Genomic DNA, 17,611 nt, shown 5'->3' on the forward strand with positions numbered 1-17,611 from the left:
GATTAATCTTTTATAACTAATAGGGAAAAGAAAGATAACTGAGGTTGAAGAAGAATGAGAGAACTTAAACTCAACTGACAAAGGAGCAGGGAAAAATATATATGTTATGATGACCTTTTCAATGAAGACTCCTTAAGTGATGCGAGTGCTAGACTTTTTATTATTATTTTTATCTTATTTACAACTATGGATGATTTTATGTAGGAGACAAAAGGAGTGAAAATTCTTTAATGCTAAAGTTATATAATGTCTCTTATATATTTTGTGCAATCTAACACTTTTTATCATGTTATGATATTAATATGTTATTATTTCGTATACTTAAAAATTATATTGTTATTATATATATTTTTACCCTTTTATTTTAACTATGAAAATTTTAAGTTGTAAGGCTTATCCCTCAAAACGCCTCAAGGCTTTCGCCTCACCTCACAAATAGAGAATGCCTTGATACCCAATTGCACAATTTTAAACATTGGTTTGAGGCAATGCCAAAAATACGGTGCCAAAACAAAGTTTAGATACCAAACAATTAGTTTGGGATAAATATTGGGGATATAAAAACATTGATCAAGTACATCTCAGGGCTTATATAAACTTTGCTTATTCCTAATCACACATCCTAAACAGACCAGTCTGATTGTGACGGACATAGAATGAGATAAGAGAATCAGGACATTGCACAGACAATCCATCACAAAATGAGATAATATAGTTTTCGTGACAGGTGAAGGATAATGTGTATGAGGAAATGCATGCAAGATGACACTGTTACTCGATACATCTCATGCGGCATTGGCAGAGAATTTATATGTTTGCTAGGGTATGTAAAGAAAAACTGAGAGAACATATACCAAGTAAAAACCAAGCACTATATTTAAAAATTTTAACCCACAAAGTTCAAGATACATATGAATGCTTAACTCGAGCTTCAGTGAAAATGAACTTACAATATGACCAAGCCAAGTTCAATCCATGTCATACTTGGCTCAACTCTGCTTGATTGCAAACATATCAAGTAGGAAAAATCTCTAGTTCATTCGAGTCATATGTATCTTTCTCTCTCCAGTCTGTAATTTGAATCGACTTCTACCCTTTGATGTTGTATAATCTCGTCTCTATGGAATGCTCAAAGACAAATAAATGTTTGATTGGTCTGTCTTTTGTTGGGTCTATGATCCCATTCTTTATGACTCTACCCCGTCTTTTCAAGCCGCATGCGTTTCAATCAAATCCCGTAATAATGATATATGTAACATCAAATCAAACGACCCCTTATCGATTTTTGTTAATTTTGAGTGTGGAAAAATGATTCAAAAAATAATTCATGATTAAATTCACCAGCAACAAGCATTCAAAATATAGTTTCATACGTGGAATGTACAAGAAAGTTTTAAACATCATAATTTCATAAAAGATGGCTAAATTCACACAACATGACTTCACAAAAATGGTAAGTAATAGCTCCCTAGATTATTTCTTGCAAAAGAAATAAAAATTCCTCAAGTAGAAAAAACCTGATCACGTATCCAAACCCCGGGAATGCTGAAAGACTCTAGCAGATCAGAACCACATAGAAGCATGACTTTAAGTGAATCTACATCACGGAAAGCAAAATAGTAGAAATGCAAAATTTTCCAATCTAATGAACGTAAAAGTTGCTTTGCTTTGATTGTATAGCCACCTCTTTTAGTCGAACCATCTTTGCACAAGCCATCTTTAATTCGGGAGAGAACAGTAAATGTCCTTTGAAACCTGCTTTGGCTTGCCTGCAAGAATTCAAGACAACCAATGATTTGCAACCACAAAGAAAAGAATGCTAAGCATTTAAAAGAGTTATTTAAATAAGCATGATTATAAAAATAATTCGTTTTTTTACAATTAATGTTTTAAGATAGAGCACTTGCTCTTAAACTCTAAAAGAAGAAGATTATATCAATAAAAAATTTTAATTTCAAATAAGAAACTGTAACAAAATAAAATTAGAAAATCTGCACTTTAGAAATTTCAAAAAAAGAAGAAAAACCTGGACTGAAAATCCTAAAGAAGAAAAATAATGCATTAACTGAAAGAAAGATGAGTGATCACCAACTGGATGCACTCCAAGACACTAAATACACATATTGACCCGGAAAGATACAAGAATGGTTATTACAACCAATCAAAAACTCCCCATTCCTAGCCCTTATAAAGGCTAGAATCTCCTTTTTGGATTAGCTCATCCACTTGGAGTTGAAGTTCTTCATGCTTCTTTGGAGCCATCCTATATGTAGGTTTATTAGGAATGACAGAATCAAGCACAAGGTCAATGACATGTTGTACCTCTCTTAAAAGAGGAAATCTTGCAGGGAATCTCTACCTGAAGTATATCTTCAAACGGTTGTATCAATCCTTACAATTCAGAAAGTCACTTCAGCAGAAGTATAAATAGCGTTTCAAATTTGATTCGGAATTTTTCAACGTACGATTTTGCATTGGATTATATGATTGTTACGCAGCGTAAAATAGTTGAAGTTATCTGCAGTGAATTTGCGTCAGATTAGAAGTTGCATTTTCGACACAAAAGACAAATAAATGACCACAAAATTTAATGGTTTTGGACTCAGACTTGCGTCAAATAAATCGATGCAAGAGGTTCACTTAACATCCTCAAAAAAATCCAACGCAACGAAGAAGAAAAATTCAACCTAATATACCAAAAATACCCATCCCACGCCCTCCATTTCATTTTCTTTTTCCTGTGCCCCACCTACAAAACCTAAACATTTTCTCTCCATCTTGCGACATCGAAACCCTCGCACTCCTCTCCTCCCTCTCACCGTCACCCTGATCGTTGTACCTCCCCGCAACACCGTCGACAATAGCCCTGACCCTAAATCGTCACCGCTCGATCTCACGGTTGTGACCGATCGAGGAAAAGATAATGTGTTATATATTTACCTCATTTTTTCCTTTTAAAATTTTGGGATGTATGTAAGATTTAAAGTTTTGCTGTTAGGTATTGTTGACCTCGCTTTCGGTCGATGTGTAGTCTTCCCCTCCTTAGTAGTCTAGGATCTAGCCGTAGGACCTTTCTGTCGACTACTCCTAGAAAACTAGTGAAAGAGCCCTCCCCATTAGCAATTCTAGACTTCTCTTTGCTCGACTTAACGTTCCATGTAGTAGTCTTGACCGCTATTGTTTGGCAGGTAAAGCTACTACGAAGGAACTCAGAGAGCATTCCTATAGGACAGACAACCTTAGGATTGACTTTACTCATTGATTCGGCGCCGCTGCGCTCTCCGTCGTCCTATTTAGTCGAATTTGAGCCGAAATTTTCGTGGGATTTGGACCGCGACGCGTTCTTGGCCCGAGCGGCGATGAGGTTGCCCGGACGACTCCGGATGACGAAACGGATTGCGCTGATGCGTTCGGAACATCAATTTTGCTTTGGGGACGTTCGTTTTATTGCGACGACGCGTCTTGGGAAAATACCTATTTAAGTGTTAATTAAAATAATAAATAATATATTATTATTATTAATAACTTAGTTTAAAATCCCTGACCTAAATCTATCTCCCCCGCCTCATTCTTTCACGTCCGTGGGCCTATCTCTGCCCTAGCGTGGCTCGTTCGATTGTCTGACCCGCCCCTTCTTCGTGCCGTTGGGAGATTTCGTTCCCGCGCTCGCCTCTCGCGGTCGCCCATCCCATATCCTATCCTCTGCGGGTATCTTATCTCGTCAGCTCTCGATCCTCCCTGCCGCAGAGCGTGGTCTCTGCGAGGATCATATCCTCTGTCTCCCTCAATCCTTCGAAGATCCGCATGCGATCCTCTAATCATTCGCTCTCCTTTTCTCGGGTCTATATGAAACTCTGTTTTGGAGCGTAAAAGGGACCGAAAATCTTTCTAAGGGAGAAAACTCTGCTCTTTTTCTTTCTCACTCACTTCTTTGATCTTCTGGTGCTTGAATTGGTTTCCTCCCGCTGTTGGGAGAGGAAGTGAAGTTCTGGAGTGCTTTTAGAGTTTCTGTGTTACCTTTTTTTTTGTTTCAAAGAGGTACCTTCTTCTCCCTCCCCCAGTGCGCTGTCTGCGTTCGGCCCTGCTCTTTACCAAGCCCCTGTGCTTTATGTGTGCTAGTCCTTGTTCTCTGTCGAGCCCTATTGGCATGCTAGAATAGGGAGATTACTATTTACCTTTCCTAAACATGTTCTAGCTTACTCTTTATACATTTGTTATATGGGAATGACATTTAAAAGCTTGAGGGTGTGTATTTCCCTCCCCCTCACATTCTCGGTGCTTTACTGGCTCTCGGTTATGGCCTTGCCGAGCCTCTTGTGATGATCTTGTGGTGTAGTGCTCGAAGTTAGATTTGGTTAAGCAATGTGGCATGCTATTAATTCTCTCCTTTACTTTGCTTATCTAATGTGCTGAAGTCATTGCATGATTCCTACCTTCTGAGGCATATTTATATTAAAAACAATTAAAAGGATAGCCTTGGAATAATTTGGCCCCTCTCATGAGCATGTTAGTATATGTATTGTGAAACTTTCATCCATTTTCACTCAAAGTATGTGATAGCTCTATTTTGAAATGTCTTAAAAGCATGAGAATACTACTCTAACTCTTATTATGTCTTAGTATTGGAGGTCTCAATTGCAGCCTGGTTTTTTACCCTTGCTGGGTTCGGGTTCTGGCCTTGCTTGGCCCGGTTTGGCCTTTAACTGGTCTGGAATTTGGTGAAAATTTTGGTTCGGCTTTGGTTTTGTGTTGGATCTCGGTTCTTGCCTATTGAGGGTTCTTCCTTTTTACTTTGGTGGCTCTTCTTATTTTGGGAAGATTTGGGTGTTGAGTTTATTGAAGCCTGGCTTTTGCTTTGGTCGTGGACTTTGCCTTATGCCGTGGACTCAGCCTAGGTCGTGAGCCTTCCCTTTCCCTTTGCCTCGTGTTGGCTTTGGTCTTAGCTGTGGGCCCTGCTTACAATGCTTCGGAGTCGGTTTAGAGACTTTGTGAGGGTTTGTCCATTCACTCTCCTATGTATATCAAATATATTCATATAATTGCCTTGAGTTGCTTTAGCCGTGAGCCTTACTTGTGCCTTGGGTTGCCTTTGGTCGTGGGCTTCAGCAGTTATCCCTTGCTGCCTTTAGTCGTGAGCTTTAATAGTCTCCCCCTTTCCTTTTTGTTGCCCTAACCGAGAGCCTTACCTGCTGTTTATCTCTTTGTATTAACCCCGGTCGTGAGCATTTATTTGATTTTATGGGAAGATTTTATGCTTATTTGATATGTGAGGCTATGGAGTAATTTGGAAGTTGGAAGATTTTGATATCAACATGGGGTTTGAAAAATCAGCGCAAAATGACATTTTATATTTGTTAGAAAAGACATTGGGCCCTACTTTTCCAGGTCTTTTCGATAGGAGTTTTGAGAACTGATATATTCTCCTTTTCGGTGTTTTAGATGGATCAGTATCTCCTCTCTCTCACCCCATTTTTGTTCTTTTCTTTCCTTGCTTTTTGGTTCGGTTTTCGATGCTTATGTCCGACGCATAAGTGTCCGCGTATAGTCTTTTGCTATACGTGAAACCATCAAGCAAGGTCACAAGTAGTTTTTTTTTTGGCGTATGGTGGTGATGATAAAGACACACCGAAGATAGAGCAGAAAGATATCCTATCCTATAACATCAAGATCCAGGTATTTTGATAAAAAATAAAATAGAGTATCCTTCACCGACATAAGTCTAGCGAAAGTTGGCTCGAACCTCCTTAGATAGTTGGCAGTCTCACTCCCGACAACGTAATCGACTTGTGAACAATAAAAAAAAAATTTGTTAAAACTTATTTCAAAAAATAAAAATATATTTTTCACTATAAAATAAAATTTGATAATCTCTTTTTTTGAAGACCTATGTACATGCCAAAAACATAAATTTTAAAATACATTTTTAAAATCGATTGTCCACCTGACGAATACCTGTTTAGGCTGAGAAGTAGTCATTTATGCGAGGTTCAGGATACACTTCTAGACGAGTGGCGGCTTCTATACATTCGGGGTTCGGGTGACCGAGTAGCCTTCGTGGACCCTCGAGTACATATAAATATATCTGAGCCTAGCCCTACACAAATGCTTGTGGTCCTCCTTACCTGAACTTTTTGTTTTATCAAAACTTTGGACAAAACACTCGTGTTTCTTTTCTTTTCTTCAAGATCTCTTCGAAATTTTTTTGAAGATGTTTACTTGAGTCTTCTCTCGAGTTTTCGGTCATGAGTCATCGTTACACTATTTTTTGGATTTCCCGGATGGCTTTTCTTCCAGACTTAGCTTTTTGCAATACCTTTCAGCTTGCTATATTTAAGAAACAATGGATCCCACGGGCGTACAGGCTCGTTTTACATTTACAGAATGTTATACTATTTTTGTTTATACCTGTTACTACCATGTACAACATGTTATTCTATTCCTGTTTATACCTGCTACTGTTCTGTAAAACATGTTATACTGTTCCTTTTACTGTACTTGTCATCACTCTATATAGCATGTTATACTGCTTCTTCTACTATACCTGCTACTGTCATGTATAACATGTATACTGTTTCTTTTATTGTGTTTTCTACTGTTTGCCCTGTACTGTACATTTTATATTGCAAAGCCTTAAGCATGTCTCATTTCCATATAAGGTGTTTAGAGGACTAGTACCAGAGGGTCGTTTGATTTGACATCATAACTTGACACCCTAGAAAACTTAAACTCGTCACGACAAGAAGCTTGGATTTAGCGTGGTAGGCAACACGACCATCTTCAACAGCAGAACTTGTCTTCCCCAGCTAAATCATTCCTTTCCTAGAAATTAAAACAACAATCCATAGGATTTCGAGGTTGTGCAACATAAATCCTCAATCTTTTCATTAGACATTTGTGTAGCTCTGTTGTACGATCTAAGCCCTAACCCGTTTTAGGATTTCGAGGTTGTCGTCCTTCACGACTCCTTCACGACTTAAATCCTTACACGACTTAAATCCTTACATCTTCTAGACTATTTGTGTGATCGTTTCACACAAATATAAACCATAATTAAATAAAAGTGGTAGGATAAAACACTTAAATATTTTTCTTCCCTGAAACTGAGGTCAAACCATAGGGTAGACTGGGAAGTCACCGATGATCTCCTCTGGATCTGTGACATCCACTAATTCTTCTTTCTTTGGATTCTGTAATAAATGTTCCAAGTTTGAATCATTCCCTTTTGCACACCTCTTTGTCCGATTTCGTTGAAAAGTCTTATCCTTTTTTAAGTCCTTGAAGATAATTTTTTCCTGATTTTTTTCGAGAGTATTCTTAAGTGATTTCGGTCATTTAAGATGTAATTAACTATAAGGGCTTGCCCTTATAGAAAGTTTTTCCGAACCCAGCTTACCGAACCCATTCCGAACCCAGCTTAAAATAAATTCTATTTAATTTTTCATATTAAACAGGGGAATTTGTGAGCAAATAAAACGATTTTGTAGACCAAACGAACGTCATATATATCTTAGTTTATCTGATCGAGCCTCATCCTCAAATCTTGTGTTTATCCCTTGGGATAGATACAGAGTTTGAGGTAAAGCGCTTTTTCATTTAAACTATGAAAAATATGGGGTCAGTTTGATTTTCATATTTGATTTTAAACTTATTTTCTATATGTAAATTAAAACGTCATTCCGAGGCGGGCGACGAGATTACGATTCCGGTGACCAACAACTTACGGGCGACTCAACTCCCCCAAGCCACCCTCCTCACCACTTTTTTTCCTCGCCGACAGGTATGTATATATATATAAGATTTCAGTGGTATGTATGCAAATCTCCTTATGCATTGAAGTTTAGGTGTTAGCTATGTATAAACATAAGTATTGAGTGATATGTATGAAAAACTAGCTATAAATATATAGACAAGTATTGAGTGTTAGCTATGTATATACATAAGCTTAGGTGTTAGGTGGGGATATTATTAGTAGAATTCAAGTTTGTTGGTTGAAGTAGGAGTGAAGCAACCAGTCTTTGTTCAAAGTGAAGATGATATAGATGGCAATGTTATTAGTAGAATTCAAGTCTCATGGTTGAAGTAGTGAAATAGTGCATCGGTTATATTGTTCAGAGTGACAGTGACGTAGATGGAGATTTTATTTGTAGAATTCAAGTTAACTGAATTATGTTTCGTAGTGAAGTCATAAGTAAGCACAAATGTCTCCCATAAGAAGTGAAACTCTTCAATAAATGCTTTAAGTAGATGTCAAATTTTCTCTTTAGAATATGTGGACTGGTATAATCAGCGTCGGAAATAAGAAGACACTGTCATATACATATCGGAGGACAAGTTGTATGACGAAAAGATTACTGGCCAACATGAATACGGGGTTGTGGCGTAACTATACAGGGTGAAGCCATCTGCATATAAGCCAAGTTTAACATTGCGTGTTTCAACTGCAAAGTTCGAGTAGGTACGATCAAAATGTCTCCAGACCTCACCATTTAACAGATGACGAGTCGAATTATCACCAATAGATTCAGTACTGTGTCAAGTCATGTGAAGAGTTGTGCACATATAAGCGAACAACATCTGAAGCTAGGGTATGAGCAGAAAATAAAAGAAACGTTGTATAGAATATTTTTTTGTTTTCTACTCTTTCGCCCAATTTGTTTGAATCTATCAGTACCACAAAATCTGCAAGTCAACCTTGTAATATATCATGCAACCACTAACACAACAATCAATCTTCTCATATTGTGACCATAACTTTGAAACTAACATTTTTGTTCTGTACAAGTCATCGGGCTCTAAATTTTCCGTAGAGTTTCTCTTTAAATAATGCTGCTACTTGATTGAATATTTTTTTTGGGCATGTTAAAATCAGATTTGATGTTCAACATCTCAGCGCCACTGATAACTCCGTATGTGTAGTACAACTATCCCATAAAGGTTGTTGTGCAGCGTTCAGTAAGTCATACAACTCTTATAATTTGTTGTTTTGTGTTTCACATTCATGTGGAACCCTCTCAACAAAATGAGCTCTGTGAGCATCATGAACCATTTATTCTATGGCCAGGATCATATTCCTTTGTTGGAGGGCCATAACTTATTGAGACACCTCCTTATTCATAGTTAACTTTTGGTTTTTGCTAACCATGTGCAGTCTGGTACCAATAATTTGGTTTGAATCTCTTGCAATTATGAACCAACTTAACCTCTTCGGAGCACATATACGCTTGATTATTGTGCTTCGCACAAGGTCACTGAAACATACTCCCTGAACGATAAATGAGTAGTTGTGATGCCCCCTGCATGAATTTCTCAACCATTCAAAAACTCATCAGTGAGTCATTTTCGTCTTGTATACAATCTATTATACATCCAAGATCTCAAATTATGAATACTCATCTGCAACATAAATGTAGCTTTACAGATCAATGCAATTTTTACAAAAAATAAAAATTAGTCGATACCGATCAATGTTTGAAGTCGACATTATTTAGTCAAACAGATGTCGGGATCTCCCAAGGCTCACAGTTGGTCAACATTTAATGTGATAAAAGCATGTATAATACATCTCTATCTAATCTTGTTCGTCACTCGATCTACGATAACCCTATCACATATAAATCAATTTATCATTTTGTCTCTAGGCACCACCTAAGCATTCTCATAGAATACTACAAGTCTCAACACCATCATATAAAATTTTCCTTGTAGTATAAGTGGTAATTTTGTATCACATAATAGACCCAATGCATTACTCTACTTCAACCAACCAACTTGAATTCCACTGATAAAATCTCAATCTATATCACAGTCATTTTGAACAACAATTTGATGCATTCTTCTACTTCAACCAGTCAATGTGAATTCTACAAATTATAACATCCCCATCAAAATCGTCATCACTTTGAACAATATACCCAATGCATTCCACCATTTCAGCCAGTCAACGTGAATTCTACAAATAACATCCCCATCTATATCACCATCAATTTGAACAATACAATCGATGCATTACTCCATTACTTCAACCAACAAACTTTAATTCTACTAATAACATTCTCGTCTACATCATTGTCACTTTGAATAATAGACCCGTTGCATTACTCTACTTTAATTTGATGCATTCTTCTACTTCAACCAGTCAATGTGAATTCTACAAATTATAACATCCCCATCAAAATCGTCATCACTTTGAACAATATACCCAATGCATTCCACCATTTCAGCCAGTCAACGTGAATTCTACAAATAACATCCCCATCTATATCACCATCAATTTGAACAATACAATCGATGCATTACTCCATTACTTCAACCAACAAACTTTAATTCTACTAATAACATTCTCGTCTACATCATTGTCACTTTGAATAATAGACCCGTTGCATTACTCTACTTTAATTTGATGCATTCTTCTACTTCAACCAGTCAATGTGAATTCTACAAATTATAACATCCCCATCAAAATCGTCATCACTTTGAACAATATACCCAATGCATTCCACCATTTCAGCCAGTCAACGTGAATTCTACAAATAACATCCCCATCTATATCACCATCAATTTGAACAATACAATCAATGCATTACTCCATTACTTCAACCAACAAACTTTAATTCTACTAATAACATTCTCGTCTACATCATTGTCACTTTGAATAATAGACCCGTTGCATTACTCCACTACTTCAACCAACCAACTTGAATTATACTAATAACATCCCCATCTAACACATGAACTTATGTATATACATAGCCAACACTCAATATTTATGTATATATATAATATATAGGTAAATTCTCATAAATACCACTCAATACTTATGTATATATATAATATATAGCTAAATTCTCATAAATACCACTCAATGCTTATGTATATGCATAGATAACACCTAAACTTCAATGCATAAAAAGATTTGCATACATACCACTTATATCTTATGTATGTACATACCTAACACCTAAACCTCAAAACTTACATACATACCAAAATTTTAAAGGGAAAAAATGAGGCAAATATATAACACATTACATATTCCTCACTTGGTCCCAACAAGGAGATTGAGCGCATCAGGCTAGGATGAGTGTTACGGGCAACGGTGGTGCGAAAGCGACAGAGAGGTACGACAATTGTCGATGGCGAGAGGGAGGGGAGTAGATGTGAGGGTTTTAGGGGCGCAAAAAGAAGGAAATGAAATGGAGAGCGTGGAATGGGTATTTAAGTTCTTCATCTCTGTTGCGTCAGATTTATTTGACGTTTTTAAGTAAACATTTTGCGTTGATTTATTTGATGCAAATCAGACTACAAAACCTTCGCAACGCTACTATAAATTTTGTCGCAATGTATTAGTCTTTTGTGTAAAAAATATAGAGGATAATCCGATGTAAATTCCCTGGTATATAACATCAACTATTTTATATCACATAACAGTTGCAGAGTTTGATTCGTGTGCGTAAAAAAATTCCTACACAAATGTTTGACGCTATTTTACACTTGTAGTACAATCATATTGCTAAGGCCGGCCAAGCAATAAGTGGATAATCATCCATAGGAATTACATCACATAAAACATGTTCCTGAAGTATCCAACCGATAAAAAACGAGCATGCATTGGTGATTCAAACATCTTCCAAAACCAAATCATCAAACCCATCATTCTTTGGAACCATGACACCTAAAATTGTTCATAGGCTAGCATTATGTCTCCCCAAGCCTTTGTGGATCAACTCATACACTTGGCGTTGAAGTTCTTCATGCTTCTTTGGAGACATCCTATATATAGGTTTGTTGGGAATGATCGAATCAAACACAAGGTTAATGGCATATTGCACCTCTCTCAAAAGAGACAGTCATGAAGGGAATCTCTCCTTGAAATATTTCTTCGAATGGTTGTATTAATCTTTGCACTTCGAAAGGGTTTGTAGGTAATTGTATGGAACTCTCAGTTATGATCAAGAGGTACCCCATAATTGTATCCTTAAGATCTTTAGAAAGCAATGAATGCATAAAATTGTTGATTTCAATCCCCACCCGACTCTCCTCTTTTATTGGGACCAAAGTGGTTTGAATTCCCTCTTTGATAAAGGATTAAGTATTAGCATACCCATCATAAATTGTATGGCGATCATATAGCTAAGGCCGACCAAGCAATAAGTGGACAAAAGTCCATAGGAATTACATCACATAAAACATCTTCCTGAAGTATCCAACAGATCAAAAACTATAATGCATTGTCGGTTGTCTTTAAATTCAACAACCTCCTTCTTGAGCCACGGTAGTTGATAGGAAAGTGGATGAGGTTGAATAGTTAGATCAAGCTTCTCTACCATGATTGTTGCAACCACGATCTCACAACTTTTATCGTCGATGATAAGGTTACAAACCTTGTCTCGATCTGTGCGCAAGATTCTAAAAATGTTATGTCGTAACTAATATTTATTGGAAGATTGTTTGACAGTTAGGAGACATCTTATCACAAGTAATTCCCCTTGTAGGATTTAGTCCCTTGTTAGATCAGTATCTTCTTCTTCCACCACTTCATTTTCCTCTAGATCAACCTTGTCCACCAATGAAACAATGCACAAATTAGGACAATTCGAGACTATGTCGAAACCCATAATATTTGAAGCATCGTATACCATATGTAGTTCCTTCCCTTGTTGTGGTACCAGTCCCTTGCAACTGGAAAGCAATTTTGTTGTTGTTTTCAACATTTCAACCGCTAGTATGTGCCAGAAATTAGACTGATTTGTTGGAACCGCCCAAATCATTGGTAGGAATACGTATTAGGGTGTTCCTACTCAATTTTTGCCGCTTCTCAACCGTCACCGCCAAGTTAATCACTTTCTATAACATCCGAAATGATTGTAAATGAACCAAATTAGCGATAAATGATCGTAGACCGCCGAAAAAACATGCAATATTGTGCTCTTCAGGTTTGGAAAGATTGCTCGTCAGCCACAATTATTCGAATTCAACAATATATTCCTACACAGATAAATCATGTAGATGAAGATTATGAAGCTGAATGAAAACTCTGTGATGCTCGGGTAAGAATTTTCGTTGCATTTCTTTCTTCATTTTGGTCCATGCGTGTACTTAGATTTTCCCTCCCTTTGTCGAATTCTCTTTACTTGGATTTTCCCTCCCTTTGTCGAATTCTCTTTAAGTTTTCCCACCAGAGTGAGGCGTTCTTCATCAATTTGATCGCCACTAGTTTGACGATAGGATCTAGTGACACTTCCTTGAATTCCAGAATTCATTCAACTATAACCAATTGATGAATTCATCGAAATTCAATCTTCTATCAAAATCAAGAAGGTTGATTTTGATTCTGAAGTCTAGAGATTTCCATTGACTTCCACGCCTCAACTTACAAAGAGGTTGTTCATCGCCATTAGATGTCTCGTGATTGAATGGGTTAGCTTCTTCCTCGTCGATCACCTCATTTTCGGATTCATTTTGACATTCTTCTAAATCTCGTTGTTCAAGAAGCGTCAATCTTGTTTGTAGACGATGAATTTTTTGTTGAAATTCTTCCACAACCAAATCTTGTAATGGGTGGTCATTGATCCTCCTTGGTGGCATCATCAATTTGATCTGCACGATTCTTCGACAAAAATCCAAGATTCTTGGACAGCAATCTGCAGCAAAAAAACTTGAACGCAAGGCTCTCTAAGATTCTGGACATAAATTCAGAAGGCAGAGAAAGTATGGAGAACTTCCTGGATCATAGACTTCGCCCAAAGCAACTAAACATCCCAAAAGAGGAAGAAGACGATCTCTTTGATGGAGCAGTAACCTCCCTTCAATAATGTTTGTGGCTTTGTTGCAAAAAAAGGAAGAAAAACAAAAAAGATCGTGCATCAAAGAGAAACCGCCAAGGTGCTGCTTCAAATTTGCGTCAACAGCAGACCAAAATCTGCAGAGTCGACAATTCTGCGAAGAAGAAAAAAGCAGAAAGCTGAGAGGAAATCCAGAGGACAGCAGGGATATGACTGGACTGCTTCAAGGCTGGATTAGGAAGTCTCGATTCAGCCAGCGATTGCTGGTAGATTTGAGAGAGAACACCGTAGAGATGTGGAGGAGAGCATCGAGAACCAATATTGCATGAACTCGACAGATGAAATCCACCAACCAATCTCAGGAGGACTCTAGAGACAATCTCAGCTGGCTCAAGAAAGATTTGGACACAAGAACCCCAAAGCTCTGATACCAAGATGACATAATAACCATATAAAAACAAAAAATCAGCACTTCGTAAATTTTAGAAAACAAGAAAAGCTTGGACTGAAAATCCCATGGAAGAGAAAGTATCAATCAGGAATAAATTAAATCAGACATAATAAAGAATTTCCTTCTTCACAATGTTGCAATGAAGGAAATATTATATATGCACATATTCTTTCCTTTTAGCTGAATATTTAGATTAGAAATATGTATTAATTAAGTTACTAAAATAGATTATACAGAATATTATGTACCTATAATATATTGTACAAACTATTATTTAATGGAACGAAAGCAAAGGAAAATACATTCAGCCTATTTGCTCAAAATGGTGCACGTTTCTCGGCAACACTTTAATCTCTTGGAAGAGCAAGAAACAAGATCGAGTGTCTAAGTTATCTACTGAATCAAAATATCGTGCTATGTCCTCTGCTCGTTCCGAGATCATTTGGCTTCATGGTGTGTTGGTTGAGCTTGGTTTTCCTCAGCTTGAGTCTACTTCTTTTCATGCAGATAATACTAGCGCTATCCAGGTTGTTGTTAATCCCGTCTTTCATGAGCACACAAAACACATTGAAGTGGATTGTCATTCCATTTGAGAAGCATATGAGAATGGTGTTATATCTCTTCCTCAAATCACTTTTGATCTTCAAACAACTGATATATTTACTAAGGCTTTTTCTTGATAGCGTCATCAGTTTCTTGTCAGCAAATTGAAGCTTCTTGATCAGCTAGCATCAATTTGAGGGGAGATATCAATTAGGAATAAATGAAACCAAACAAAATAAAGAGTTTCTTTCTTCACATGCTACAAAGAAAGAAATATTATATTTGCACGGATTCTTTCCTTTTAGCTAAATATTTAGATAAAGAAAATGTATTAATTTACTTAAAATAGATTATACAGAATATTATGTACCTAAAATAGATTGTACATATTATTATGAATGAAAGCACATTCGGTCTATTTGCTCAAAATATTGACAGAAAGAATGCATTAACTGAAAGAAAGAAGGTTGATTACCGCCTGGGCACCACTCCAAGATACTGAATATACTTCTGAACCCGGAATGATACAGAAAAGGTTATTACAACCAAACAAAAATTCTACATCCCTAACCCACACAAAACAACCACTATTTACAAAATCTACTCTCTTACTAAGACATAAAACACACTAAAACACATAAAATAAGAAATTAATTAAAATAAAACTCTGGCTCCTGCGTCAAAATATCTACCATACATTTTACGAATACATGGAAAAAAATAAAGAGGAGCAAAGAAAAAGGCTTTCATTCAAATCAAATTTGATGACTCTAATTAAAATGTTCAAATGATTTTTTTAAATGAAAAATAATCACCATTGTTGCTGCCCAACTAGAAACCTCATCATTGTCCAATTTATACAAAGTAAAACATTACATGGATCACTAATAAAATGCCACACCAAAAAATTTCTATTAGCAACTTATTAGCACTAATATGATGGGTGAACCACATAATTTGTTAAGTGATTGATTTTTCCATCAATTAAAGATAATTAAAAGGGCATATGATTAAGATTGTAAACTTAAGCCTATGCTTTTTCTGGACAATATCGAAGGCATAAGATTATAATTGTAAAATTTTGCATTTTTTGACCAAGTACGATTTCTTAGGGTCTGTTTGTGATAGCTTTTGCCTACTTTGCATTTCAGATTGCCAACATAGCTCTATTTGAAAAATTGTTTTCTTTTTATTTTTTAAAAATTTTTGTGGTGGGAAGCTCTTATTTTTAACTGACATATTAAAGACGGTGGTTGTAAAAAATTGTTAACCAACATTTTGGATATCTAGGGAGAGAGGAAAGTCCACTCATCATGATTAAACTCTCTGGTGGACCATTTTTACCATTTGGGAAAATTGTCCATCTTTTTTTGGGGTATGCTTGTACTTTTTGGTTACCTTTGAGTCTTGTATGTCCTGTGAGTGAGTTCCAAGCACCCGCTCGCTAAAATTTTTGTATATTTTTCCCATCAATGAAATTTTTATTTTGGCAAAAAAATATATATACTTGTCACCATAACTTTCTAAGTTGTTTTCTCTTTCATAATTTTGTAACCATCTTTTTAAAAACTAGTCACCCAAACAAACCCTTAATCTACGAGAATTAATATACAGAAACCTGAAATCAAAATTTGATTTCATTTTCCTACAAGCCTAAAGGCAGTTCTGACGAACCTCAAATAGTTATGCAGTTAATACAACAGTACCAAATTACTCACTGCCACAAATCGCAGAAACTCAACTTAAGTGTTAATGGTTTGCCTTCTTGGATGAATTCACAAGGAAATAGAGAAAATTGCGACTGATTCAAACTGCTTGTGTGATGTGAGAGATGAAATTAGTTGTTTTTAACTAAACCAATAAGAATTCCAAAGGGTATTCTTCAATTTTTTTTTAAAATAAAAATTGCGACTGATTCAAACTGAGTATTACAATAAAATTTCAATTTTTTTTTTAATTCTTGTGTGTGATAGATGGAAGTGTATTCTTCAAATGTTTCAAGGGTAGAAGAGTATTTCAGGGTGACGTGAGCCTAGTTCTTCCTTTTGGGTTATTTTTATCCATGTTCTTACTCTTAAAATATTTATTTGGCGGTGTGTGATAGAAATTATCAAGTTTAAAATTTGTCGAATTTTATTTCATAGTGTGGAATTTGATCAATGCTGAAATTTTATATCCTCTGGTTATTTTCAGGTGGAACTTCATATTTCGATAACAATTAAATATTTAATTGTAGCAAATGTAGCATATACTTATTTTTACAATTAATAGTTGGAAAACTGCATATTATGCTTTTTTGTTTGTTTACATTGAGCAGCTAATCCTAGGTTGCATTAATAACCCTAAACCAATAATAGTCCTATATCAAATTGATATCTTAGAGGCAAGGTTGGTTTCAAAATTGCCATCTATAAGTTGGGTGAATTATCAAAAACATTTAAAAAATCACCCCAACGATGATACTTTAACTATCTTACAAAATAAACTAAGATAGTTTCTAGCAAACATGATCAGCCAAACAAACCAATAAGCCAAATTAATGAGTAGCTTAATGCATTGGAAACTAATCAAATATGCCAACAAGAGCAGGAGGCAGGAGACAAATCATAATATGTTTTGGTTACTCCACCATCAAAGAGAGAGTTCTACAACAACAGGAGAAAGTGTAGTGGAATCCTAAACAATGGTGTGCTCAGGAATGGATGTAGCTCAACTGGGTGTCCAACCGCATGAAAAATTGTCCTATCCATCTCCGTCATTAGATTTCTTTACTCACACAACTACTTCCTTCATTTAATGATCTAAATTCATACGGGAGTAACATGACATTGTGCAA

The 17,611-nt window shown here is 36.2% G+C and overlaps 1 protein-coding gene across 2 annotated transcripts in view; it reads right to left on the minus strand.

The window, feature by feature from the left end:
* Positions 1 to 17,611, minus strand: part of LOC110033858 (nicotinamide/nicotinic acid mononucleotide adenylyltransferase) — an 86,247-nt gene that overhangs the window by 16,431 nt on the left and 52,205 nt on the right. For both annotated transcript variants that reach the window (XR_002294994.1, XM_020737988.1), the window contains exons 7-8: positions 1,685 to 1,769; positions 1,518 to 1,597 (exon numbers count right to left, since the gene is read on the minus strand). Coding sequence is in view for 1 of the 2 variants with exons in the window: in XM_020737988.1 (XP_020593647.1) it covers positions 1,518 to 1,597; positions 1,685 to 1,769 (165 nt within the window). In the remaining variant the exon portion in view is untranslated. The remainder of the gene's footprint in view (positions 1 to 1,517; positions 1,598 to 1,684; positions 1,770 to 17,611) is intronic.

Source organism: Phalaenopsis equestris, unplaced genomic scaffold, assembly GCF_001263595.1.
Source record: "Phalaenopsis equestris unplaced genomic scaffold, ASM126359v1 Scaffold001307, whole genome shotgun sequence".
Taxonomy (NCBI): Eukaryota; Viridiplantae; Streptophyta; class Magnoliopsida; order Asparagales; family Orchidaceae; genus Phalaenopsis; species Phalaenopsis equestris.